Raw genomic sequence first — 26,692 nt, 5'->3', positions numbered from 1 at the left:
GGGACTCCGCTCCCGCCTCCCCCAGCCTGGCGGGGACCAGGGAAACCGGTGAGATGCCTTCCGTTTACCAGCCTTGAAATCGGAGGTGAAATTTTGCGGATTTGTCTTATTACTTCTAAAGGACTCAGATCCCGAAGCTCCCTCCGGTTTCTGTAAGGTCGCGGGAGGCTCGGGCGGGTGGCCTGGGCGCAGAGGGAGTGATCCCGGGGTTTGGGAGCGCCCTCCGCGGCCTCCTCCGCCGCCGGGCCGTTAGTTGGAGGGCGGGTGTCCGAAGCGGGTGTCGCCGGCCTCGGCTCGGCAGGTTGAGGGTTTAGGGTCCAGAACAGTAGCCTGATGGGTGTCAATAAAGCGACCCGGTTGGCTAAGGCAGCCCTCGCCTGGGGGAGACGCGGAGCCCCCAGGGCGGAGCTGGGTGGAAGGGAAGCGGGTTCCTTGGCAGTCGCGGGACTAGACGCGGGGATGGAGGGGACGGTGGAGCCATCCACAGAGAGTAGCCTCCGAAAGCCGCTTCTGGCCGCATCTAGCCTGGACCCTTGGGCTCTGGGATCTAAGGAGATCAGGGTAGCAAGGGCATGGGGTAAGGGGAAAAGAGGAGGAATCATGCCAGATTCTTCACTGTGGACCCTGGGGCCAAACTCCCAAGGGTCACTGGCAGTTCCCCGTGGTTGATTCTCCCCCATCCTCCCCCGTCCCCCCAGGCATCCGTTCGGATTCCATGTGTGGGTGGGGTGGAAAGAGAGGAGTCCAGGTCAATTAGAGCTGGTTATCTCCCTAGGTCTTATATCAGAACAGAAATCAGAGTGGACTGTGATGGACAGGGGATGCTGCATTCTGGGGCAAGTTCCATTTTGCACTTGGCTCAAGAAATGTATGTGTGTGTTTTTTAACCGTCCCATTTCTCCTTTTATAAACCACCCATTTTTTGTAGGTTGTTTTCTTCTTGAAACACGAAAAGCTCAGAATATTGTAGAAATTTAAATTTCTGTACAGGAGATATCTTCTACAATGTTCGTCATCCAAGGGCCCAGAATTTTCTAATTAGCCTTTATTTTCAGCCCTCTTCCCTCCAAAAAACCCCAAACACACACACACACACACACACACACCCTGTCTAATAAGCATATATATTGTTTCTACAATGCCACAAGTCAGGGTATGTGAAAATTTAAGGATAAATGCCTGCATTTTAAAAGATAACATTTAGATGTTTGATGGTCTGCATTCCGTTTGTTCTGCTAAACGTGTTTAAGTATAACTGTTTTGAACTATTCTTTTATACTTATGGTGCTGAATTGATTTTGAACTTTAGTATTTTAGATAAAAGGATGTTTTTGGCATACAGATAGGATGCAATTTAGTTTGACCTATTCTCAGATTTTGGTTGCACTTAGGGCTCTGTGCCACCACCTTTTAAAAATTACTTTTGAAAAGAAATTGCTTTCTTTGCTATTAATCATATTTATTGTCAATTAGGGTGATTTTACTTGTAACCAGCAAACAAAGCCATAGTTAACACATGACCATACTAAAGTAAATATTAAATACGTATTAACTGAAAAAGAAATTGAGTTAACCTAAAACGTGAACTCGCATACCTGTGCTTAACAGAATCCAAATAGCAGGTGATAGCTGAGACCCACTTAATATAGAAGTTTTGTCTCTGCTGAAAAGGAGGTGTAGATATTTGGAACATCCAGATATAGACAACAATTTCTGTTTCCATCAGAATGTTAGTAACAACAGACTCGCTTTACCTTTCTTTTGAGGTAAGAGCCTGTGAGCAGTAGACTTGCTACACTTGCAACAAAAGCAAATACATCTGTAATGAAGAAATAATATGAAGAAGTTTTAAAAGTGATGAGAACAATTTGGCTATGATAGAGCCATATACAAAGTAAATTATAGTGTTTTTGGGTAGATAACAGACAGGTAAATGCTCTATCTTAAAACACACAGAGAACTGAATTGTTGAGAAATCTGATATTCAAATCAATACAATATTTATTGAGCCTGTATTTTATGTCTGTGATACTGAGCTCACCACTGTAGAGAATCAGAAATGAATTCAATGAACTGTGTTTTGATATGTTCGTTTAAAATAGTGCTTCAAAGTGATATTAACAACGTCTTGTATTAAGTCCTAAGTAATGTGTTAGTGTTGTCCATCTGATCTTGTTTAGGGATTATACAAGGATACTTAATTTGTTGATACTCAACTCCAGCATACTTTAAAATATGTCAAGTTGTTTATCAGCATTGTATTTTTAACAAAGTTCTGCAGTTTTGAAATGTTCAGTCCTCCCAGGTGTCAAGGAAATGGAAATAAATATTTTTAACATTTCTTTCAGGTGTATCTCACCGAAAGCTTAAAATAGTTAAGACATACTATTAGAGGATCCCAGGCCTTTCTGTCCTTGAAATTCTAGTGACAAAAAAGCAGTTTGCAAATTCATCACTTTAGTTAATGGTCAGATAGAAAAAGAGAGAGTACGTCAACCCTGCATCCAGTAGCACCCTTGTAGTTAGGGGTCTGTCAGCATTTCCACCATGAAGCCTGGTGTTCAGGGTTCATAACTCAGTTGCTTTAAATAGCTTCAAGCTGAAACACTATGCAGAAATTTTAAGTCCAGATGTATATTTTAAAACTATAGTAAGCGCACAGTTACTGCGCTGTTTTAAGTTAGAGAACATTGCACTATATATTTACCAGTATCAAATGTTTTTCTGGCAATGTTAAAGAAAACGCATTTTTAGATATATGATCTATTACTCATAGTTAATTCTGTATGCTTAATGATAGCTTTCAGTATTTGTCATAAGTAGGGTTTCAAAATGATGGAGCAATTTCTAGCTGAAAATAATTTTTTTGACATAATTGGCCTATTTTCAGAAACAAATATGCAACTAATAAACAGTTGACACTAGTGAGTTGTATTTTCCTTATATATTTAATGATCAGATTTTTATGTTTGTGTCTTTTTAATATAAATATACCTAAATAAAGAAAAACAGGTTATTAAACCGGTTAATACCTTATTAAGCCTACCATGAACCGTTATGCAAAATTATATAAATCACAATAGATTTCAAGTTGTGTGAAGATAGACACATTTTTGTGTTATGCCTTTAAATACAATCCAATTATTTAAAGTTAAAAATGTTAGGATTGAATATATGAAACTTATTGGTAAAGTAATTGAAATAAAAACTTTCAGATGGAAACAAATATTAAAAAAATGTTAGAAAACTTACATTTGAAAACAGGCATGACAAGATATCTTTCATTATATTTTCCCTTTGTCATTGCTGTGTTCGTATCCTTTCAAAAAATTTTCAGAATATCCATTGTTAGATGATCTAAACCAGCTTAAAACATGGCACATATATTCCTGGTTTAAATTGGAATAATTTTAATCTCAATTTCCTCTTTGACAAATATTTTAAAAATTATGAAATGATACTTTATATTGTATTTACTTTTTTTCTCTACAATTCAATGGTTGTTCCTAAATTCTAGGTTAAACTTGAAAAATTAACTTAATATTTGTGAAAGTTTTTGATAGTTTATTTAAAGTTATCTTTAGATAATTACCATAGGATTAAAATTTTTCTTGTTGCAACCATTTCCGTACCTTGCTTTTTATTCCAAAGAAAGATTTGATCAGATTCTATCTTGAAAAATAATTATATTTCAATTTTCCTGCAAGTACAACATGCCAGATCATATTGGTCTGTAAGAGTAATTGATTACTTAAGACTAGACTTCTGTTCATGGAAATGTAATGGGCAATTTTTATTTCCGTATAATAAGACCACAAAAACAATTTTAAGAGTCTGAGTTAATTCTCCATTGCTCCTCTTTCAGAGTAATTTACAGATTTAGTCATAAGGAATCTTATACAAAATTTCAGTAGTGTTTCTAGAGTTAAAGAAATACCCTTTATTTTGTACAAGCTGCATATCATGTGATTTAAATACTGGTTATAGTGAGGTGTGCTAAATAAAGGAACTTCTTTCTCAAGTCTGAAATGTCAGGACGTAAAATTACTTCTCTTTCCCATGAAGTTTCTTAAATTTGTAGAATTTATGTTTTAAAAACACGTAAAAATGTAGTTGTTAAGGTTTCATCACAAATTATTCTTTGTAGAACAGAACTTTTGTATTGGGTAGCACGGAAACAAATTTTAATGTGTGCTTACTCCTAACTGGTTAAGGAGCAATTTTTGTCTGCTCTCTCTCTCTGCCCCTTAAAATGTTTTCCATTGCTTGGGTTTGGTACAGATGAAATGTGCAAAAATTTCTTGATTCTTTTGGTTTTCTTTTAGATAAACATAGTTGAAAATCTTCAAGGGAAACTTTTTAGCTTCAGAAATCTACTCTAAAAAAATCTCAAACATATAATTTTGCTTCTGACTGATATAAACTCAAATACAGTACTCCCTTCCCCCTTTTGCCCTCAGAAAAACATTAGCCAATGTGATTTGGTAGCGTATATAGCAGAAAAAAATAACCCAACATATTTAACCATTAAAATAGAGTTCAGCCATAACAGGAAAAGTTGTCAGTATATCATTTTAGTTAGCATTTTTTTTTTTTTAGGCCAAGTTCTAAGCCTCATAGAAGACACATAATTTGTGATTACCTATTTGTTTTCTTATTAAATATAATGCGTAAGACATACCAGTATTTAATATGGTCATTATTATGCTGCTTAAGCAAAGTAAAATGGATTTATGTATTTCACTCTTAGGGATCTTTTTTTTCATATTTTCCCATATTGAATCAATTTTCCTTTTCTTCTAACTTAAAAAAAACACAAAACCCATTATGTTAAAAATATGCAGTAAAATAATAATGTCCCAGAGCTCTTGAAAATCTTCATATCGGGGCAGATTTCTTTACTTTCTTCTGAAATTTAGCCAGACTGGAGTGAAACCCATCAGCAGTTATCCTTCATCTTTCAACAGCAACAAAAAACATCCCAGGACATGAAGAATTACATATTCAATAGAATCCTTTAAGGATGCTCATAAGTAAAAGCCTGTATTTACCACATAGCAGACTTGGAATAGAAGTGAGCTTCCTCATCTTACAAAAAGTACATCATTATAATTACACTCTATACTTATGTAGTTTCTTCTACATTTTACAGACTTAAAAAAGTTATTTCCAATTTATATTGGAAAACTGTGGTTCCTGGAGATGAAGTGACTTGTATGAGATCATAGCAGAGGTGGGAAAAAAGTGGGGCCTCTTGAGTTTTGGTGCATTCATTCTCTTCTAAACAGTACAACTTTTCTGCCTTCATTAATACACTTACTGGTTCCATATTTACGTTGACATAGAATGCCACACACACAGCAGGTGTTAAAACGCAATATGCTGAGTGTAAAAATGTCAAACATCGAGATGAATCCTGGCAAACATAGTCAATTATTTCAGTATTTTCAAATTGTTCACATTTTTGGCATTGTGAGTTTGAAAAATTGAAAAGCACATTGCCCCCATCAGCAATACAGCATTACCTAGAGAGTCGGTAGCCACTTGAGGCACCAGATCAAGTATGCAGGGAGGAAGTCGTGTTCTCAAGGCCTTTACCCTTGGTCAGGGACTCTTCTCAGATTGAAGAGAGTAACCATATACTGTGAGTAAAGGATCTTTGGCATGATTCCCCCTCCTCTGGGATGGAAAAAGTTGTCAGAAAACTAGTTTGGAGCAAGGGCACATTGCCTCTAGTGAGGCATGCTGACTCAACCTTTAACTGGGTCTCTCAGAGTTTTACCTGGTAGCCTCACAGACTATTGGCTGTGGGACATGATGCTTTTTTTTTTGGTGCTCTTTAATTTGTTTATTTCAAAGATATTTATCAAACACTTACTATTTGCCAAGCAGTTTTGGGAATTGGGCATATAGTACTGAACAAGACAGATAAAGGCCCTTCCCTCTTGTAGTTTTCAAGCTAATATAAATCTGGACTTCTAGGAGCGAGTCTCACAGTTTTGGGCTAGTGTATGAAAAGGAGTAGAAAAATTATTAATATGTGCACATTGAAATGAGGATCATTTGAGCACAGTGGAATGCTGTGGAAGTGGGCTTGTCATTTAAGGAAAGCTCTAGGATTTTAAACTGAATAACAAAGTGCTAAAGAAGGAATGGAATTGAAAAATAGCCTAAGAAAAAAGTATGCGTAAAAAAACATATTGACAAGTTTTTTGTTTTGTTTTGTTTTGTTCCCCCCCCCCCAACCCCCTGGGCTAAAGCAGAGGGTAGAGTAAAGGAGTATTGGGTTAGGGTTCATGGGTAGGGGAAATTAAGCCCCAGGGTATAGTTACAGCGTCTGTTTTATCATATTCTGAGAAATCTGCTTTGATGAGAGCAAGTACAAGTTGTATTGGGAGCAGGGAATTAAATGCTTAGGTTTGCCCTTACAAAAATCTTGACAAAAGAGGGAGTAGCTCTAAAAGTAGGAGAATAGAGGAATGGGATATTTGCCAAAGAGGCAAGCACATATGGATGTTAATGTCAGAGAGTGAGGAAGAGATGGAAATAATCTGAATATAGGATCCTGGAAGTTAGTTGAGAGAAAGGGCATTATGAAGGGTCAGTGTCCCGGTAATGGATTAAGAGTATTGTGTTTTACACGTGACAGCAAGGGCTCTGCACCAGCATTCCCTTACCAGGCTCCGTGTTAATCCGAGGCCCCCATTTGGAAGTTAGCTGACCCTGGTTAAAAGTGGGATCCCTCGCCTTTGGAGCAGTGAAAATGTTTATTAGCCTCAAAGACTGATTATGCTGGGTCCTTATTTGCCTGATTAATCTGCCAAAGGTTAACTGTTGAAGGTTAAGGAGGCGAATGTGTCATTCCAAGATGTCAGATGGGAAAAAGACAGAACAGAAGTGTCTTCTCTGTATATACCACTCATTTGTCAGTCATCGTTACCAGCCTGTTTTACTTCTTGATGCTTGTTGGAGACTTTATGCTTCTTGATGACTTTGTATATCCCACCGAATCCTAGCAGAGTGGACATGTAGTAACTATTTGCAGTGTGATTAACAGTAAGTACTTCTAACCCAAAGTAAGGAGATGAAATGTAGTCCCGGATACCACACCATGTTTAGGCTCCCATATAGTCAGGAGCTCCAAGGTTTCACCTAAATGTCATCTCCCATAGAGCCGACTAGACTTTCCTTTTTAGCCTGTGACCGGGATGAGACCACACCTCAGGCTGCTCCTGGCTGCAGACAGGCGGTGCCTTAATATGCACAAAGCAATCTGCAGATGGGGCATCAGCCTGCCTTCTGTGGCATAATTCCTCTGGACAACCTAACATGGGGATTCAATAAAAATGTACATATATTCGGCGAAGAATGCAACAACAAATGAAGGGAACCCTTGCCTGCCTTTGAAATGGGTGGACCCTGCAACATTGGTCTGTTTGAAGTGGCATCCTAACCCATATGCAGATGCTTCATTTCTGTCTGCCATTACTGGACAAGAGCACTAAGTCCTGATAAAACACATCATTCGCCATGAGCATATCTTCTCAGTTTTTAAGCTTTCCTGATGTGCCATTATTGCTGCTGTGTTTCCTATTTTATGTAGGTGGTAGCCCTTGGAGAGGTACCAGATGGGACTGTGGTTACTGTCATGGCGGGTAACGATGAAAATTATTCTGCTGAGCTCCGAAATGCCTCTGCTGTTATGAAAAACCAAGTAGCAAGGTTCAACGATCTGAGATTTGTGGGCCGGAGTGGACGAGGTAGGTCTCTGATTTTTAATATTAGTAATGGAATAAACACGTTAGGATCCTCTGATGACATGTAGACCAGTCTGTATACAAATCAGCACCCTCTTCTACTGAACTGAGTTATTGAAGGTTTTACTTAAATATGTCCAGATGAAGTGGAGTGTTTTTCTGAGTACTCAGGCCTTTTTCATTTGTTTTATGATATTGAATATTCAAACAGGGTTTTCAGAGAACTCTTCCCTAATTTCATTGGGTGTGAGCACATAAGGTGGAGAGAAGAACAGTTGGAGGTTCAAGTTATGAATTATGAGGAGCCAAATAACTGAGTAAATTTAGTGGCAAAGGGGAAAGAAAAAGGAATGCATTGGATCAATTTCCTCATAATATCACTTTTGCTCTAAGTGGTAGTAAGAACAGTTGGTATACTGCACTTCACTTATCACACATGTTACCTCTGTATGAGTTAATTTATTCTTATGATAAAACTCTTTAAAAATCATAGTTTTTTTTTAAACAAGAGGCTTTTCATTTGAATAAATGAATAATGTGTTACTTGTGTTAGAATGACTATATAGTCGCCTAGACAGATGAATGATCAGGACTTGAAATATTTCCACATTATTTAAGGATCTACACCATCTGAATGCTAATATTCAAATGTTAGGAATCCTTTAAAAAGATCATAAAATAGAAAATAATCTCTTTTAGGTTTTTTTATAGCTATTTTATAGGAATGTTTTTAAAAAAATCTCTAAGGAAACTGATTTTTGGCTTTATTTACTTATTGTATAGAGAGACTTTTAATAGTCATTCTTTAGAAGTATTACGTTCATCTATTTATTTATTGAATCTAATATTTCCATTTTAAGTATTTCAATAATAAGAGAGAAAATAGACCACTTTAGGATTAAGGTGAAATAAATTATAAAGACCTATAGAGTTACTCCAACCCAGGTTTGAATTAGGAAATGAGAAGCATCAATTTTTTAAACCATGTTCAGTAATTGCTCTTTAGTTTGGATCAGATGTCAAATTATTACCATTGTAAAAACTTGATAAGGGAAATTCAAGCAAGACTGTTTCCGATGAGTAGTTTTAGTTTACTTTCTAGGAACAGGGCCAAGAAGTTGTACTTTTTAACTTAAAATAAAATGATGCCTGCTAATGAGATACTGTCACTGAAAGTTTGAAATGAAATGAAGCTCAGGTTGTTTGAAATGAAATGAATCGCAGGGCCTATGGTAGGTAGAATCAAAATTAAAGGGGTTATTTCTGCATCAGGGTTAGTTTACTTTCATTAAAAAAAAAAAGACACTTCCTCTCTCACTATTGACTGATTAGGTGTGAAGTGTGTATGTGTATGTGTTCATTCTTTTTTTCTCTCTCTCAGTTATTGGTGCAGGTCCACAGCACCATTAAGCTTTTTTTTTTCCTACTAAAAATCAAGAAAGATTTGAACATGATGATATACCTGTATGCTCTGAAGTACATTGTTCCTCTTATGTAATATTACTTTGTTGTTAACTAGAGTAATGAATTTTAGTATCTCAAAGATTGGGCATTGTACTTTTTTTACTTTACAGATTCAAGCTAGTGCTTTCATTTATCTTGCTTTTGTATTATGTAGATGCTGCATAACTTTTCTCTGATCAATTTGAGTAGAAACTATGGCAAAGTGATAGTGTACTTTGTAAACCCTCAACATATTTATTTAAGGAACTTCAAAGAGAAACAAAGGGTGTGCACTGTTTTACTATATTGGCTTTCTGAGTTTTGGCTGGTTTCCCAAATAGCAATTTTTATATTTAAAAAAAAAAGACAGACTTAACTGCTTGCAGACTTTTCACGCATGGAAGATGAAGAAAGCTTCTTTTGATGAAGTGTAATTATGTCCAAACAGAGCTGACCCCCTCCCCCTATATTTCTTATGATCTTAACTGAAGAAAGTAGGATTTTTCCTTTGAAGCAGCCGGGACTTGGTGGAGGATCTGAAATGCTACAGTCTGCTGCCAGAGGCAGGATGGAGAAATTGGTCCAGACTTGTCTTTGAGACTTAGATGGGGAGTGGGGGGAGCGGGTGGAGAGAGAAAGAAAAATTGATTTATCACTAATAATAGATTTTTATATCACTACATTAACATTCTATGAAAGGAAACAGTAATATCAAGCTGAAATGAAGAGTGAAATAGGACAGAGAACATTGATAAGGGATACCACTCTTTGGGGAGAAAAAAAAAAAGGTCAGTTTTTCGGTGGCAGGAAGCTCTTTAACCTGCCTGTGTACCTGACCTGCTTTCTAACAGACTCTTTCTAGCTTCCTCTTTGATTTTCACAGTTCTGTATTTCTCTTAAGTTATTAAGTCTGGATCAGCACGCTGCTACCACTGTTATTTTCCCCCAGCTATTTAAACATTTCTCTTTTCAGTAGCATTTGAAAAATAACACCAAGTTCCCCAAATTACTATAGTTTTTCTTTCCACTGGTAGAAATAAAAACTCAGAAATTGAAAACCAGTTTTGGATTTATCAAGGCGTCATATCACTACTTACTTTGGCTTTATGGGTTATCTCCTGACCACAACTTCTGGAAGTGCTTTGGAATAGAAGTAGAACATCAGTGAAACAGTTAGGAGTGGCTTATGTGTTCTCCTTGTCTTTTGTATTTTAAACAGAAGAATGTAAGATGCCTAGGGTCCTTAAGCTTTCTTGGTGTGCATCCTCACTTTGGACATCAAGCATGCTGCTCTTAATTTACAAGCATTCTAAAAAGCACCTATGGTATACAGAGCCTGGGACTTTGTCCATTTAGGCTGCAGTCCCAGCTTACAGTCTTAGCCCTCCTGCTGACTGTTCCTGACAGCCCCTCAGGTTAGGTTGGAATTGACTTTTAATGGCAGTTCCTATGTTTATTTTAGAAAGAAATATATGAATGATACAGTAAGAGCCTGCATTTTAAAGTAGGAGCCTGAATTTTTATCATTTATAGAAAGTGATAAAAAGTGGGATTTGGAAAAAGTGTTTTTTTTTAACATTAAGGAAATAATAAATACTCACATAAACACTTGGCTTAGGAAATGTATTATTATTTATAAGGTGGAGAACCAATTACCTAGATGGGTGGTAGTTTCTGGAGCACTACCTTCATGTTCTTCCTGAAGGAGCACAAAGAAGGGGAAAGAACCTCCTTGATTTTTGTTTTAGTTGTTAAAGTACATCTTGATCCTTAGGATTTGATTTTAGAAGACTGTAGTCATTTCCTCCTCCCAAGCCCACTTCTTTTAAAAAGAGGTCTTCATAGAAAACTGGTTCCACTTTGAACATTTAGATGCTTTATCCTTACAGAGTGAATTCTGTATTTGGCTTTTGTCCCTCCATGAGGTGTTTCTCTGAATTTGGGATCAGCATCAATGACGTTTAACATCCTATGTAAGTTCCAAAGGTCTCAAATGGAAATATTCTCAGAACCAGTTGAAATAAATTCATGGACAGTAGCTCTAGCAGGTTATTTACAGACGTTAAAGACACTTGGGATATATACTAGTACATCCTCGATATATTGAGATTAGCCAGGGATGACAACTACTTTCCAAGAGATGCAGTTCTGACTCACAACCATTGATATAACCCAGGATGGCATCTTTTTATAGTTTCATGTAAATTAACTTTTGGGCCTAGGGATTCCGCCTGTTCACTCCTCCAGACAGATCTCCCCATTGTGTTGAGGTCCTGACCTGGATCCAGTGGCTTTCTATTCAACTTTCTAATCTTGATTTCTGTGGGTTTTAAGTTTTCTGTAACTAGTTTAGACTCCTGGCTGTCTTATTCTTCTGGTTAGTTTTAATGTATATAATAAATCCTGTTCTCTAATGAGATAATTAAACCACTTACATCCATGTAACATCCAGTATATAATAATGAGCTATGATATATTAATGACACTAAGAATAGATGCTTTCATCATCTTGGCCAAGATAGGGTGTTAGTAGATTTATATTTACTGTTTCTTGGTCTTATAGAGTATATTGGGACACATGTAGAAATAAATTACCTATTAATTTTTTTAATGTTTTCTGGCAATGTTAAAAAGAAGAGTATTCATTCTGGGGTCTGGAAGAACTAGGTTCAGATTCTGACTTTTTCCACTTATTAGCTGTGTGGGTAAATAACTAAAGCCTCTGAGCTTCATTTTTTTTTCATATGTGAAAAGAAGGTGATAAACTTAACTGATAGGATCAAATGAGGTCGTGTGTATAAACCTGGCACTTCATAGGTTTCTAATCAATATTCATCTTCCCCTTCCTTGCATTCCTGTGTTTTCTTTCTTCCCCCCCCCTTCTCTTGGGTATAGAAAAGTATAGCTAAAGAGACTTAAAACTATATATCCTGAGTAACAAATGATGTGTGTCTTAAACATATTTTAGGAACTTATATGGTTTGGGTTGAAAAGAAAACCCATTCACTAGACTTGACAGTCAAAGACCTGTTCCACATTAAGCCTTGTATATAACCTGTTCCATATTAAGCTTTGAAAAGATTGCATTAAACTTTGCATTGATACATATTGTTTCAGATTTGTGTTTTGATTTAATACCCTCAGCTTTCAGTAAAGGGAAAAAACAGTCTCTGACCAAAAAACAAAGCAAAGCAAAATGAGCTTTTTAAAGGTCTGTTACAGACCAGGCTAAATGAGTACTCTGGCCTGAGATTGCTGAATGTTTTATTGAGTCACTGTTTCACGCCCACCTTTTCCTGTCTTGTAACAGTTTGCAGTTTTGACTATCTGACATGACTAACCGTTGCAAATCTAACTGATTACAACTGTCAGTGAGTCTGTGTAACAGAGTCTGGTATCCTCTGCTGGAGAAAGAAAGAAACCCTAATCTGCTACCAAACTTTTCCCTGTCTTTCCCCCTCCATTCATCACTTGTAGTTCATTAATGAGAAACATCAGATGTAATATTTCCATGAAGCACACCCTCTGCTAAAAGCAAAACTTCATATTTATATTGGGAGGTGTCCTGTACATTTAGCAAAAATAAGTCACTGTCAGGGAGTTATTTGAAGATTTAGCAGCAAGGATGTATGTTAGGGGAGGGGTGGGCAGGGAGGAGAAAATCTTTGTTCCAGTAATGATGAAATCATCATACCACAGGCACATTAAGGCCCGGACAGGAGACACTGGCTCCTGTTAAAATGATTCCCATAAGAACCTTCCTCTTTCATCTTCTTATTGTAGTGCAGTTGAGCAAATGAAATGCTAAAGCCATGTGAAGTAAATAACATAATCAACAGTGATTTACTATTGTTCTCTCAAGGGGTCATGACCTAATCCTAAATAAAGACTTCTAAAATTGTCTGTGCTTGGATGTGTTCCTGATGTTGGAGAAAACTGAAAGGAAGAGAACCTCTTCAAGTGGACCAGGGTTTTTGTTTTCATTACAACTATTGCTACTGAGCAGGTTTTCCTTTTCTTTTCTTTTCCTTTCTTTCTTTTTTCTTTTCTTTTTTTTTTTTTTTAGATTGGAGCTGCCTTGTATGGTACTACAATGAAGATGAAGCTCTCAACACTCAATGAGTTCACTAACTTCCTAGAGTGGCCATCAAAGAGATTCTATCTTAGAATAAGGCGTCTTATTTGTCTTTGTTTCATTACCAACTCAGAGATAACTTAGATGAAGTTTGCACATCTGTGCTGTTATATTGTCATCGGTATTATCTTTTTATACTCACCATGGATTTTTCTCTTTTACCTCTGCAGGCAAGAGTTTCACCTTGACCATAACTGTCTTCACCAATCCTCCCCAAGTAGCCACCTATCACAGAGCTATTAAAGTTACAGTGGATGGACCCCGGGAACCCAGAAGTAAGTCCTTGCCTTCCTGTTGGAAATGGTAATAGAGTTTGCACAGACCCTTTGAGGAAATTATCCCAAATAAGGTAGTGCTACTTCCATGTAAACAGTTTCTTTGTGAAGTTTGCTATCTGCATGTATTTTTAGTGAGGGACAGTTAGTACAACTTCACAGATGGTAGAAAAAGAAATCATACTCTTAACCTTTGCCACAAAATTGCTAAGGCCTACATAACTTTGAGAAATGAGTAACTATTTTCTAAGAGATTCTACTCATCCACTGTACCCACTAGACAGGGCAGATCAGACCCATGAGAGCTGAGGAAGAAAATAATAAACTGAAAACTCTTGAGCTTAGTCAAAAAGCATCTGCGTATGTTTCCCATGGTCTAAGAATGTGTTTTAACTTTTTACCTCGCCCACTCAATTCCCTTTATAAAGAGCACACTGCTTAATTACAAAGAATGTATTTGCAAACGATAACTTGCTTGATTGTTACAACACTGTTGTTTGGTCATGTTCTAGTAATTGTTATAGATAGTTTCTTTTAACATATAGAGTCCAACCAGGTTTAAATCCATCTTGGTTTATTTGTCTGTCTGGGCATCCAGAAGGTTTAATTAACCAGCAGCAGTTTAAGGAAGTGCACATAATTCGTTTGGGCTAATATACATTTTCCTCCTAAATCTGAATTGAAACTGGTTTGGTTTCCCCCTCCCCCAAACTGATTTGAACAGACTTGACATAGCAGCATTTAAATGTATTTAGAGATTAATGATTATTTGCCATATACAACATTAAAAATTCTGTGCCAATGGAAACATCGCATAGGACTCTGCCTTTGATGAGTGAATACATCGGAGACCTAGCCATTGTGTTCAGAGTTTAGTTTGGTTTGTGTGGGGGTACACCTGGCAGAAATATTTGTTATATAACAATACACCTGCCTAGACAGGGAGCGTGGCATCTCCTTTCTTCCCCTAAAACCGAGAGAAAAGGGCTGGTGAATGGTGCCTCGGCCCAAGTGGGAGCATACGGTGCCTTCCGTTCCTCCTGCGGCTGTCTCTCTTCACAAAAGCTGACTGCTTGCCTGAACGAGGGAGGTTTCCTGCCTCAGAAGCCAGTCTTTGAGGTTTTTCTTTTCTCCTTTCATGTGTATGGCTTTCTTCCAGGTTCCCAATGTTGGGTCAGTGCTGGCTCTGTCTGTTCAGTTTGAGAAGGTCCTATTAGGCGCTAGCCATACACTTGTCTCCGGCTGCACCAAGTCTCCATGCCTAGGGGCCAGTGGTTATGCAGTGCAGGGGAATAGAACAGAGCGGGGCTGTCTAGCCCGGTTCGGGGCCTTGCCTGACTTTTCTGGACTGCCATAAATCTGGGTGATGCCTTACGATGGGAGACATCTTCTAACATTTGATCTAATTAGCCCTTGAGTTCCTGAAAAGGCAGGGACATCCATTTTAGTAAGGCACAAAGCGGGAGAGTAGTCTTTGAACATTTAGCCCTACGAATGCTTATCTTTTAAAGATGTTTCCTGCCGATCTCAGCTGCTTTTCTTAGTTCTTGGAAAAACCATTATTGTGCGTGTGTGTGCGTGTGCCTCTCTGTGTGTCTCTGGGTATGTATCTGTGTGTGTTCATACACTCAAGACTTGATGCTTAAAAGCTGATGAGTGGGAGAGGAAACAGGGAAGGGTGCGTGCTGCCACATTCTGAAAGATGTGACAGAAGGTAGCATTGGGAAAGTCACTTCTCTTTCAAGTGAGAATAACATGACTTTGTTCCAAAGAGGCTGTTGGCAGTATTAATTAGTGGATGGGCTCAATGCCCTGTAAAGGCAAACAAGTGAGGATTAGGGGTAGCAGTGGTAGATGGTATGTGTGTGACCTGAGATCAAGCTGTGGGTGCTGCTGAGGGTGCTGAGGGTGTGAGGGGGAAGCAGATACAGATCTCGAGTGGCCGACTACTGCCCTAGATCAGCCTGAGTGACATTTCTCCAGAACCAAAAGTATCTGTGAAAATGTGACATCATTTCTCTGACATCATGAGGTGACTAAGTGTCCGGATATAGGGATGGGTCTGGTTTCAGTAACATCTTAACCCTACAACCTGGACCTACTGTGCGGGGTTATTTCCTTCTGCCCTGCTCTTGGCCACCCTGGGCACTAGATGTAGTATTGCATGTTTCCCAATATTGTTCTTTAATTTTGAGACTCACAGATGTGAAAAATGCCCAAGATTTTCAATTTTTTCAACTGTGAGCATAGTAGGAATTTGTTGGATTAGTGTGTGTATATAATGTTAAATGATAAAACTTCTAGAACAGCGGTTCTCAACCTGTGGGTCGAGACCCCTTTGGGGGCCAAACGACCCTTTCACAGGGGTCGCCTAAGACCATCAGAAAACACATATATAATTACATATTGTTTTTGTGATTAATCACTATGCTTTAATTATGTTCAATTTGTAACAATGAAAATACATCCTGCATATCAGATATTTACATTACCTGGGGAGATTCATAACAGTAGCAAAATTACAGTTATGAAGTAGCAACGAAAATAATTTTATGGTTGGGGGTCACCACAACATGAGGAACTATATTAAAGGGTCGCGGCATTAGGAAGGTTGAGAACCACTGTTCTAGAACATGGTTTGGCAAACTTTTTCTCTGAAGTGCCAGATAGTAAATACTTTCAGTTCTGCGGCCATATGATCTCTGCTACGAGTACTCACCTCTGCCATTGTAGCTCAAAGGCAGCCTTAGCCAATACATAAATGAATGCTTGTGGCTGTGTTTCAATTAAACTTTATTTATAAAACCAAGCGATGGGTCAGACTTGGTACACGGGTTGTCGTTTGTCAACTCTTGCTCTAGATCAGTGATTTTCAAATAGCATGCTACAAGAATTTTTAAAACATGCAATACCTGACCTCTTTTCCCTTAGATTGTCAAATAAAAAAATGATAACAGCCAACACAACAATAGCTGTCTGGCGTGAATGAATCAAAATTATACCTTTTTTTTTTGTCAGATTGGTAAAAACATAATCTATTTTTTGGTGTACCACAGAATTTTAGTAATGTGTGCCATGAGATGAGAAAGGTTGAAAATCGCTGCTCTAGATTTCAGAAAGGTTTATTTTATTGACTGTTAACAGAGAAGGGCTATAGAAAAAGGCTTTTATGAGGGGGAAAAAAAGACAATTAATGCAATTGTTTCAGCCTCCTCTCCCACAAAATTATAATTCTTTAAGTAATGGTTGTCATAGAAATAGTGTACATCTGTTTATTACTCTAATGGTTTGAAGTTGAGGATCCTGCACTATTGATTCCTGTAAAGAAATTTCACTCTTTGAAGAGACTACTTCTGGTAGATCAGCCATTTGAACAAGGACAAGTTCTGGGTTAACTGGCTGGGTCTTTATTCAGCATAGCTTAGTGATTAAAGGTGTGGGCTTTGGTGTCCAGCTGTCTGGATTGAAATCCCAGCTCCACTTACTAGTTGTACGGTGGTAGGCAAGTGACCCAACTTCTCTTTGCCGCAGTTTGCTCATCTGTTCAAAGGAGAATACTAATAATAGTATCTTCTCCATCAGTTGCTGTAAAGATGTTAAATGCTGTGGTGCATGTAAAATGCGTAGGGCAGCGATTGTCATGTAGTGGGTGCTCACTACGTGTTGGCTTTTATTACAGCAATTTCCTTCAGTGTCAGGCGTTTGTTGTGAGTTTTGCTTATAGCATGCGTCCAGGAAATAGATACCATCTAGATTCAGTTCTCCAGTGAATTATTTTTTTTCCTTGCAGATGGCTTTACTAATTTCTGCTCATTAGTACATGACACTAATAAGTGTTATAAATTGTGTCTTGAGCAGGTATCCATGCTGCCTGGAGACAGCTGTGCAGAACTGATAACTTTGCAGCAAGGCAAAGTCCGAGAGAGGATGCTAGGGCCCCAATGCCCCCTCTGAGGCCCTGGTTATCAACACATCTGCCAAAACTTGCTTTTCAGTCAAAAATCAGAACGGTTTTATCCTTCTGTGTTTTCTGTCTCTGGCAGCTGAACCGGCGCTGTCACATCACAAACAACTTCTCTTCTTAATATACACATCTGGCGTTGGCAGTTGGACTCACTTCATAAGAGCACATGATCATCACTCATTACAAGATTAAAAAGTACCCCATGGCATCATTGATGTTTTTTAACTTTGATCTTTCGCAGTTGTGATTCATCTCAGTTATAAAACTTCCCTTTAAAGGAACATAGCCGATGACTTATTAGAACCTTCATCTTAAGTAGCGTAAACATGAAAACGGTGCACATCTTTACAAAATGCCATTTATTTTCTTTGCCAGCTTATCATTTTAAGACATGACATCATACTTAAGATCCCAAATTTGTAAGTCTTGTGTTTAGGCAGGGGGTGTTGACCTCCTGTTGGCAAGTTAGCTCTGAGGAGCAACTGCCGTGTGTTCGCCAGCCGGAGAAGTCCGCAGAGCGGCGGCAGCAACAGTAATGCATTTGGAGACCTGACCCTTTTACACATCAGTTTCTATTAGGATCCTGTGTTGCATGGATGCTCTGGGTTCCAACTGCGGTCTGATTTAAAGGATTTCTACCAGAAGGTGAAAACTGGGTTAGCAGTGTCCTATTCTATGTCGAGGGAAGAGGATTGATGGTAAAGGCGTTGTTGGCTGTGCAGGGCATGGAAAGATAAGCTGCCTTACACGGTCAGCATCCTTTTACCTCTCTTGCCTCTTTTCCAGTTATCTATTGCTAGATAACACCCATCCCAAGACCTAATGGCTTAAAACAACAACAACCATTTTACTATTTCTCACGATTCTGCGGGTTGACGGATTCATCTGGGTGGGCGTTCTGCAGTCTCGCTTGGGGTCTTTCATGTGGCTGCGGTAAGATGGTGGCTGATGCTGGAACATTCACGATGGTCTCGTTCACATGCCTGGTGCCTTGGTGGGGTGTCTGCAAGGATAGGCTTGGCTGGAATGATGGACAGCGGGGCCTTTCTCTTTCCACGTAGTCCTAGAGCCCTTCTCTCTCCACCTGCCTCTCATGTGGTCTCTCCATGAGGTATGTCCGGCAACGTCTGACTTCTTACATGGCAGCTCAGGGCTCCCTAAGGTGCAAAAGTGGGGAGATGTCAGGCCTTCCAAAGCCTTCTTAAGGCTCAGAACTGTCATGGAGTTACTGCCTTCAGATGCTGGGTAAAGCCAGATCAGGGGCAGCCTAGAGTCAAAGGGAAGAATCCCCACAAAGATGTGAATGATGGGGGCAGAGTTTCATTGAATCTCCAATAACAGCAACTTCCATAAGTGCTTCGATGGCAAATGTCATTGCTGCAACGGGAGGAATAATTGTTTTGAGGTGCCATTCTCTGAAAGGCCTCTTGACTTTTTAATCTGGGGGTCATTTAAAGTTCTACAAGGTGACTCCAAGTTTCCATTATAGTAGCTTCGTTCTTAATTTGGTAATTATCAGACAAATTACCTTGAGGTGCTTGGTATTAGCAGGTCAGTATCAAGCTGAGCCAGATCAATACTCGTGTGAGAGGAGAACATTAGACATTTGAACATAGGGAGGTTATTAGCTTGCCTGGCAACGTGGAAAGCCTGTAGCAGAAGTATTTTAGGAATCCTCAAGTGGACAAGCCTGAGGTTTTATACTTTACTAGAGGCCCGGTGCACGAAAATTCGTGCACTTGAGGGGGGGTTCCCTCAGCCTGGCCTGCACCCATGAGCCTGGCTTCTGGCTGAGCGACGCTCTCCCTTTGGGAGCGCACTGACCACCAGGAGGCAGCTCCTGCATTGAGCGTCTGCCCCCTGGTGGTCAGTGCACGTCATAGCAACCGGTTGTTCTGCTGTTCGGTTGATTTGCATATTAGCCTTTTATTATATAGGATGTCACCCAGCTTTGAAAATTCTCACTTGCCAGCACACCTTCAAACTGGATACCTAACACAGGTGAGTGGGTTTCTAAGAAATTTGTGTCATGCCCCAAGGAAGGAATTCATAGTTACTCTGACAGAGAGACCAAAGCCAGCATCTGTGTACTTACTGCTGGGTTCCTGCTGTTCATCACTGACCAGCCATCCACTGGGACCTGGAGAAGCCCCGCCTTTTCTTTCCCAGGGACCTGGCTTCTTTCCTGCAGGTGTAGAGTGCAGGGCTGCACTGCTGTTCTGCTTGGCCCCGCTGTGACTTCAGCAGGGCCGACACGTAGGTGAGTGAGCGGTTACCGGGAAGTGCGCGGTGATGTTTGTATCTAGGACAGCCTCAGCACCCGGCTTCACTCAGCTTGTTGGGCTAAAGGCCCTGCAGCCAGGCTGTGCTCTTTTCCTGTTTGCTTCTCCCCACCTGTGCCCAATTCATCAACGTATTTTTATTTTTATTTTTTTAGAGAACATTTTATTCTTCCATATTCTCGAGGCACTTCCGCTTGCAGACATTTTACCTCATCAGCTGAAGGTAGCAGACTTAAACAAAGCAGGGTGGTCTGGACACAGCATCGTCTCATTTTCTCTCATGCTGTTCCACCCAGCTCTGAGACTGTTTTCCAGCCCAGTAAAGGGTGGGGAGAGTGAGGGCTGGGCATGCTCTCTTCCTCATTCCAGACGATGTCAGTGACAGCTCGCTTTCCTCCTGCACTGCTCTGCATCCCAGCTGGGTGAAGGCGACGCTTCTCATGGTGGCTGGATACCTACCTCACACCCTTTGTTTGTGCGCCCAGGGTGGGTGCGTGTGTAGAGGTTGGTCACGTGTAAAAGAAGGCAGAGACCATCTAAAATGTGTTGGATGGAGGGATAGCAGGAGAATATTTTTAAGGTTATTTGATACCTCCGGATACAGTTCTTGCATTCACATTCTTGCTGTCTGTGAAGACAATTTGAGAAAAACTTGATAGGCCTTGTACCATACTTGTGATGCCACAGGCCTGAATTTTAGTCCTTAGCCTAAAATTGGGAAAAAACCACAGAAAAAAAGCATTGGAAAAGCCCTGAACTTCTTGACTTGCAGACTTTACTCTGGTTCCATACTGTCTCTGTGCCCAAGGAATGGACGTTGCGGGTAAATGCTGTATGTTGATATTTACAGGACAGCAAATGTAAGCAGCAGCTTGATTGTCATCAATATTAATTATTTGGTCCCTAGTATAGAAAACATTGTTGAAAACCTTTGACTTAAGAGGCTAATAACAGTTAAAAAAAACTGCCCCCCTTTCCCCTTTCTTTAAGGAGAATGGAGAAGGGGGGGTCAGAGCTCTGGTGGAGGTTAGGTCTGGTGGTCGGTGGAATGTGCTCTTGAGAAGAGCAGTTTTTAATCTCTTTCAGTACTTTTGGTTGTTGACTGCCTGTCAGGAGCTGGGAAGATGGCCAAGAAGGAAATGACACATCGAGAGGCATTTTTGTGTGTTGTGCAACAGTCTGGATCTGATGCAAGGATATATGGCCTGTTTACACATTCCTCCGCGAGCAGACTGCATGGCAGTAATTTAATTCAGCAGCACATGGCATGCTGTAGCAAGGAGCTGTGGCCCTCACATCCTTTCATGGCAAATTATCACAGCCGTTAAAACATGCTCGTGGCCCTCCTTTGCACTCTCCCCTGGCTCCCCGGTTCTGAATGTGCTTTCTCATTGTATTGGACTTGTGTTAACAAGGAGCCCTGGCTTTTACAATAAGAGCACACTTTCCACATGCATGCGTTCCAGCTGATAGATTTACTCTAAATATAGCTTGGCAGCTTTTCCAGCGGTGTGTGTTCTCTGAAAACACACGTATACTCAATCCAAATGTGTCAGTAGTTTGTACCTTGGTGTAGTCAGAAGGCATTCATTCTTTTTTAAAAAATATATTTTATTGATTTTTTTTAGAGAGGAAGGGAGAGGGATAGAGTTAGAAACATCGATGAGAGAGAAACATCGATCAGCTGCCTCCTGCACACTCCCCACTGGGGATGTGCCCGCAACCAAGGTATATGCCCTTGACCAGAATCGAACCTGGGACCTTTCAGTCCACCGGCCGATGCTCTGTCCACTGAGCCAAACCAGTCAGGGCGAAAGCATTCATCCTTAAAACAGTGTTAGGGACTTGAGAGATTTGTTTACTTATTTATTCATTTGAAAATAAAATTTCCTTCCCCAAAGAGATCATTTCTGCTAGCTCACTGAACTACTTTTCTTCTATTTTGTTTGTCCTGAAGCATTTTCTTCAAGGACTGGACCAGAGGCGAATAGGATATACTTAGAAATAACAGAGAAAAGGGATTCATTGCGTTGCCCTTCCTCTTTGCACTGTCCCTACCCAGCATATTTATGGGATACACGAGGATGTCAATGAAAGCACATCTTTGGTCTTCACATAAAATCTCAAAAGTTTTGTAGAAAATAATTGCTCATGCTTTTCGAGTAACTTTTGGAAATTAAGAGAGTGCATAGAAGCCGTTTAGATGGAAGATACTAATTTAAGGTCATATGCAGCAGTTCGAGTAGGAGATTGCATTTGGGATGTGTGCTGAAATAGCAAAGGAAGGGCTCTCTGTTCCTCCCCAACTTTCCCTGCTGCTGTGCAAGGGTGGCTAAAATCTATGTGCTAGTAAACAAAAGCACAGCATTAAAATTTAGGATAAAGGCTTAAATCCAAGGACCCCTAGAAAAGCTAACTCAGACTTCAAGTCATAGTCAGGTAAAAATAAGTCACCTAGAATCCGAGATTGGGGCCAGGTTTGAGGAGATAAAAGGAGAGGGACAGGGAAGTCCTGGGCACCAGAAGGTGAACAGTAAGTCAGGTGTGCAGGGAGGGCTCTTGCCGGCCTTGAGGGCAGTCTTTGCCAACCGTGGGCATCACAGCGTTCCTGCAGGTCGGCCATAGCCGTGTGGGGTCCTGATGCTTTTCAGAGCTGGTGTGCTACTTAGAGCACAGGATATTATTTCAAGTGTCAATTTTTGGTTTTCATATTTCTGTATTTCCCTCTTTTTGCTAATAGTTTCTTCTTACTGAGTATTTCTTACCCAGCTTTGCTCTAGATACAGGCCAGCTTTCTTCTCTGCTGGTTTGAAAATTATTTATCGTAATAAAATTACTCACGATCTCTGCCCACCTCTGGAACAATTTAGCATCTTTTAAAGCATCGTCTAACCCTCTCTTCTAATGTTCTGGTCTTATATTGTCATCCTTGTTTTTTACAGTCCCTGGGTTAGGCATCACCACTGTTCAAACTGTTTATTTGCTCTTTGTCTATATACTGATTTATTTGCTCACTGTTCCTTCTTGCACCTCAGTTCTTCCTTCAGGAGGCAGTTTTCTTTCTCTTGAGGTAGATCCTTCGGTGGTTCTCCTTTTAGTGTAGCCTCAGCGTTTGATCCTGCAAGTGTCAGCTCTGTGAAGACTGGCTGCCCACCTGATGGGAGTGGAGGGGCTCCCTGCTGCAAGTCTGTCTGCTCCGAGTGCCCGAGAACCACACTGCTGGTCATTCCTTTTGTGCTGACATTTTGCAGGCCATTGTTATCAGGCTCGTTGGAATGGTATTTAAGGGAATGGAACACAGGACAGATCTATTTTCATGGGAGATGGATGGAAGGAAATGTCTGCTCGCCTTTCACTGTGGGGAGCTCTGAAGAGTCCAGGGCCAGCTGGTGTACAGGTGGGAGGGAGTGTTCCCGCAGAGGGGGAGAAGGCAAAGAAAGGGGCGTCCGTGGAGGAGATGAAATCCCCCACTTTACCGTTTTGCCTTGGGCAAGCCCTAAGCTGCTTTGGAACTTTCTATCCAAATCTGTGTTAAAGAACTCCATCACCACGCTTGATCTTCAGAGGTCGCCTGGCTGTTGGTTGCTCATTGAACAACCAGAGCAGCATTTCTTAGAGGTTGGTATCCGCACATTTTCTGACATTATAGTGGTAGTACAGAGCTCAGAAACAAAAGGTACTTCTTTTATGTGGTCAGTGAATCACTGAATGAAGCAGAGAGAAGAAAATAGAGGTGTGGGCTGGAGGAGCAAGGTTTAAGAGAGCCGGAGGCCATGGTGAGGGTAGGACTGCGTCTGGGCACAGTGGATGGTGGCTCCCGAGTTGGCTGTCATTGGAGCTGTGCAGAAGGGGCTGGCGGGGAGGAGGTCAGCGGACACTAAACCCAGCTGGCACTCTCTGCCTTTCCTCTGACCCTCGCATTGCGTACGCACCCTCCGCGACATGCCTCTCCTCATTCTTCACCTACTCGGCACGAATTTTCATGAGCTACAACTTGGGTAAAAATGCTACCGTGTATTTTGGTGGTTTAACCTGGGCTCTATGCCTCCTTAGGATTGGCTCTGGAAATTAGTAGAAAAATAGGGGCCCTTCAAGGACATTATGAAGATACCAAAGTGCAGGCTACTGTACTGGAAGGGAGGTGAATTGTAGATGTGTAAGAAAGCGAGGTGATTGTGAAGACCAGGTTCCTAATTCTCGAGGTTTGGTTTCTGTTTCACCTCCTCACCATTCACTGTATCCTACAAAAACAATTCACAATGTGTTTTGTACCATGAAACATCACAGTAGCTTTACAGAGAATTCATCTGTATGGGTAGTTTGTATGTTAAGATGGGGGTTCAGTTATGGTTAAAGGGATTGGAGGACTGGAAATTCCTCTCTTGAGACCTCAGTGCTATCTTAGTGATCTTAAACGAATCACTAGACTTCTCTCCAATACAATTTCTTCATCTTTTAAATGGAAATAGACATGAAGACAACTTCAGAGTAGCTGAGAGTAACTCCTAAGGAATGATCATAAAGTACTTGGCACACATGAAGGGCAACTTAAATACCAAATAGTAATTATGTAGCGCCTCTCTGCCAAGGACTTCCAAACACTTAGACATTACCTCACTGATTCTCTTTACATCCCTCTGAGGGATGCATTATGCATTTTACAGCTGGGTAAACTGAGGCACGGGCATTTGAAAACTCAAGTTCTTTGTCACTCTGCAAGTCAGCACATGATTGTGGGAGCGGGCAAGGAGCCCAGGTCTCTTTGTGTTCAGTTACTCACTACTCAGACTCCCTGATGCTTTGTCAGTAAAGTGTGGAAGCTCCTGGTGTTGGGCCCAGGATATTCCTGGTTGATGTTATGAAGTAGGGTTACCCAAGAAGCAAGTTTTACTATTGGTGATGTAGCAGTGTTATGACATAGCAAACTAGATGCCTGGTGCACGGATTCATGCACCGGTGGGGTCCCTCAGCCTGGCCTGTGTCCTCTCGCAATCCAGGACCCTTTGGGGGATGTCGGATAGCCAGTTTCAGCCAGATCCCTGCAGGCCCGATCCAGACAGGAGTAAAAATGCACGATCCTGTGCATTGAGCATCTGTCCCCTGGTGGTTAGAGCGCGTCATAGCAACCGGTCAACTGGTCGTTCGGTCATTCGGTCGCTTAGGCTTTTATATATAAGCTCCAAGGTATAAGACCTCAGACAGAGAAGGCATATACGTAGTTTGTGTGTGTGTGTGTGTGTGTGTGTGTGTTTTTCTGTTTCATCTTCAATTCATTAAGGTGAAAGTTTAACAGAGCTGAAAACACTGCATTTTATGAGATGAAAATAAGTTGTGTAAGGTAACCGTCAATGGAATTTCACTTTGAATATCAGTGAAGTAAAGTTAGTATTTGAACACAAGTGTACTTTAAAAAAGATCACACAAGTAGAAAATGGAGGCAAGTACATGGCACAAAAATTGGAAAATAAAAATTAATCAAAAGAAGAAAATAAAAAAGTGTCCCTAGTAGCATCTCCAAAGATGACCACTGCTAATATTTTGATGCATAATCTCCTGAATATTTTCTCTGACAATGCTAGTATTTTTGTGAAGGGAACAGCAGTGAGGAAATAGCATCAGGAAAATGATGGAAAGCTACAAGTGGCCTGATTATGTTGAATCTGAAAGGAGGGAGAATAACTGGAAATGAGAGTAATTGCTTTAAGGAGCAGGAGGAAGAGAGTGGGATTCACAGCATTTTGTGATGGGAGGGCTAGCCTTGCCCGAAGGCCCAGGACTAAATGGATCTGAAGGACCCCTTCCTCCCACTACCCCATCCCACCCCCCAAAAACCCCTCCTCCTTTATAATAGTTGACAGAGCCTTTTTAATGACAATTCAAGATATGCTTTAAAACACAAGTATTTCTGGCAGTGGGGACATTTATTCACTCAAAAATTATTTTTGAGTGTGTACTGTTAGCCAGGTGCCAGGCTCCAGATCAGAGCAGACATGATCCCGCCGTTGAGGAGCCTGCATTCTGTGGAGAAGACAGACAAGAAACGAGTAAATGAACATTTATCTATAATTGCATCTAATTGCGAATTGTGGTAAGTGCTATAAAGCGCACTGATGTATTAATAAAGAATAATGGGGCATTAGGGGACAGATAGGAGCCGATTCCAAATGTGCAGGGAAAGGCCTGTTTGGGGAGGGAATGTTAGAGCGGAGGGAAAGCCAGCTCCACGGAGAACAGGGCAGAGGTTTCAGGCAGAGGGCACACATCTTATGCGGAGCCCTGAATGCAATCAGTGTCAGAATAAAAGAAATAATAATAATTTGGATAGAAGAGAGAGCATTAGAAATGCCCAAATGGTAAGAAAAGGTTGCAGAAAGAGTTGAGTAGAATCAACACACCCAGAAGTTGCCTGTTGTATGATTCTAACCAAAGCTGGTGTGGCATGATTGAGGAGCACGGAATTCTCCATGTCCATCCCCACTGGCCCCACACCTCTCTCATTTGATTTTTACCAAGGCGCCTGAGGTCCTCCTTGGAGTCAAGGCTTTGAGGACAGGGCCTTCATCGTGGTCTGCAAAGGATAGAGTGTTTTAAGGCATTGATGGCTCACCACTTGGTTTAAATAAGTGGGCCAGGTCAGATTAGCTAGTCAGCGGTTCTCAACCTATGGGTCGCGACCCCTTTGGCGGTCGAACGACCCTTTCACAGGGGTCGCCTAAGACCATCCTGCATATCAGATATTTACATGATGATTCATAACAGTAGCAACATTACAGTTATGAAGTAGCAACGAAAATAATTTTATGGTTGGGTCACAACATGAGGAACTGTATTTAAAG

The 26,692-nt window shown here is 40.5% G+C and overlaps 1 protein-coding gene across 6 annotated transcripts in view; it reads left to right on the top strand.

Annotated features, from left to right (window-relative positions):
- Positions 1-26,692, top strand: part of RUNX2 (runt-related transcription factor 2) — a 229,870-nt gene that overhangs the window by 1,429 nt on the left and 201,749 nt on the right. For all 6 annotated transcript variants that reach the window (XM_005860946.2, XM_005860948.2, XM_005860950.2 and 3 more), the window contains exons 2-3: positions 7,604-7,760; positions 13,506-13,610. In XM_005860946.2, coding sequence (XP_005861008.1) covers positions 7,604-7,760; positions 13,506-13,610 — 262 coding nt within the window. The remainder of the gene's footprint in view (positions 1-7,603; positions 7,761-13,505; positions 13,611-26,692) is intronic.

Source organism: Myotis brandtii, unplaced genomic scaffold, assembly GCF_000412655.1.
Source record: "Myotis brandtii unplaced genomic scaffold, ASM41265v1 scaffold143, whole genome shotgun sequence".
NCBI lineage: Eukaryota > Metazoa > Chordata > Mammalia > Chiroptera > Vespertilionidae > Myotis > Myotis brandtii.
This window is presented reverse-complemented; position numbering and strand designations above follow the sequence as displayed.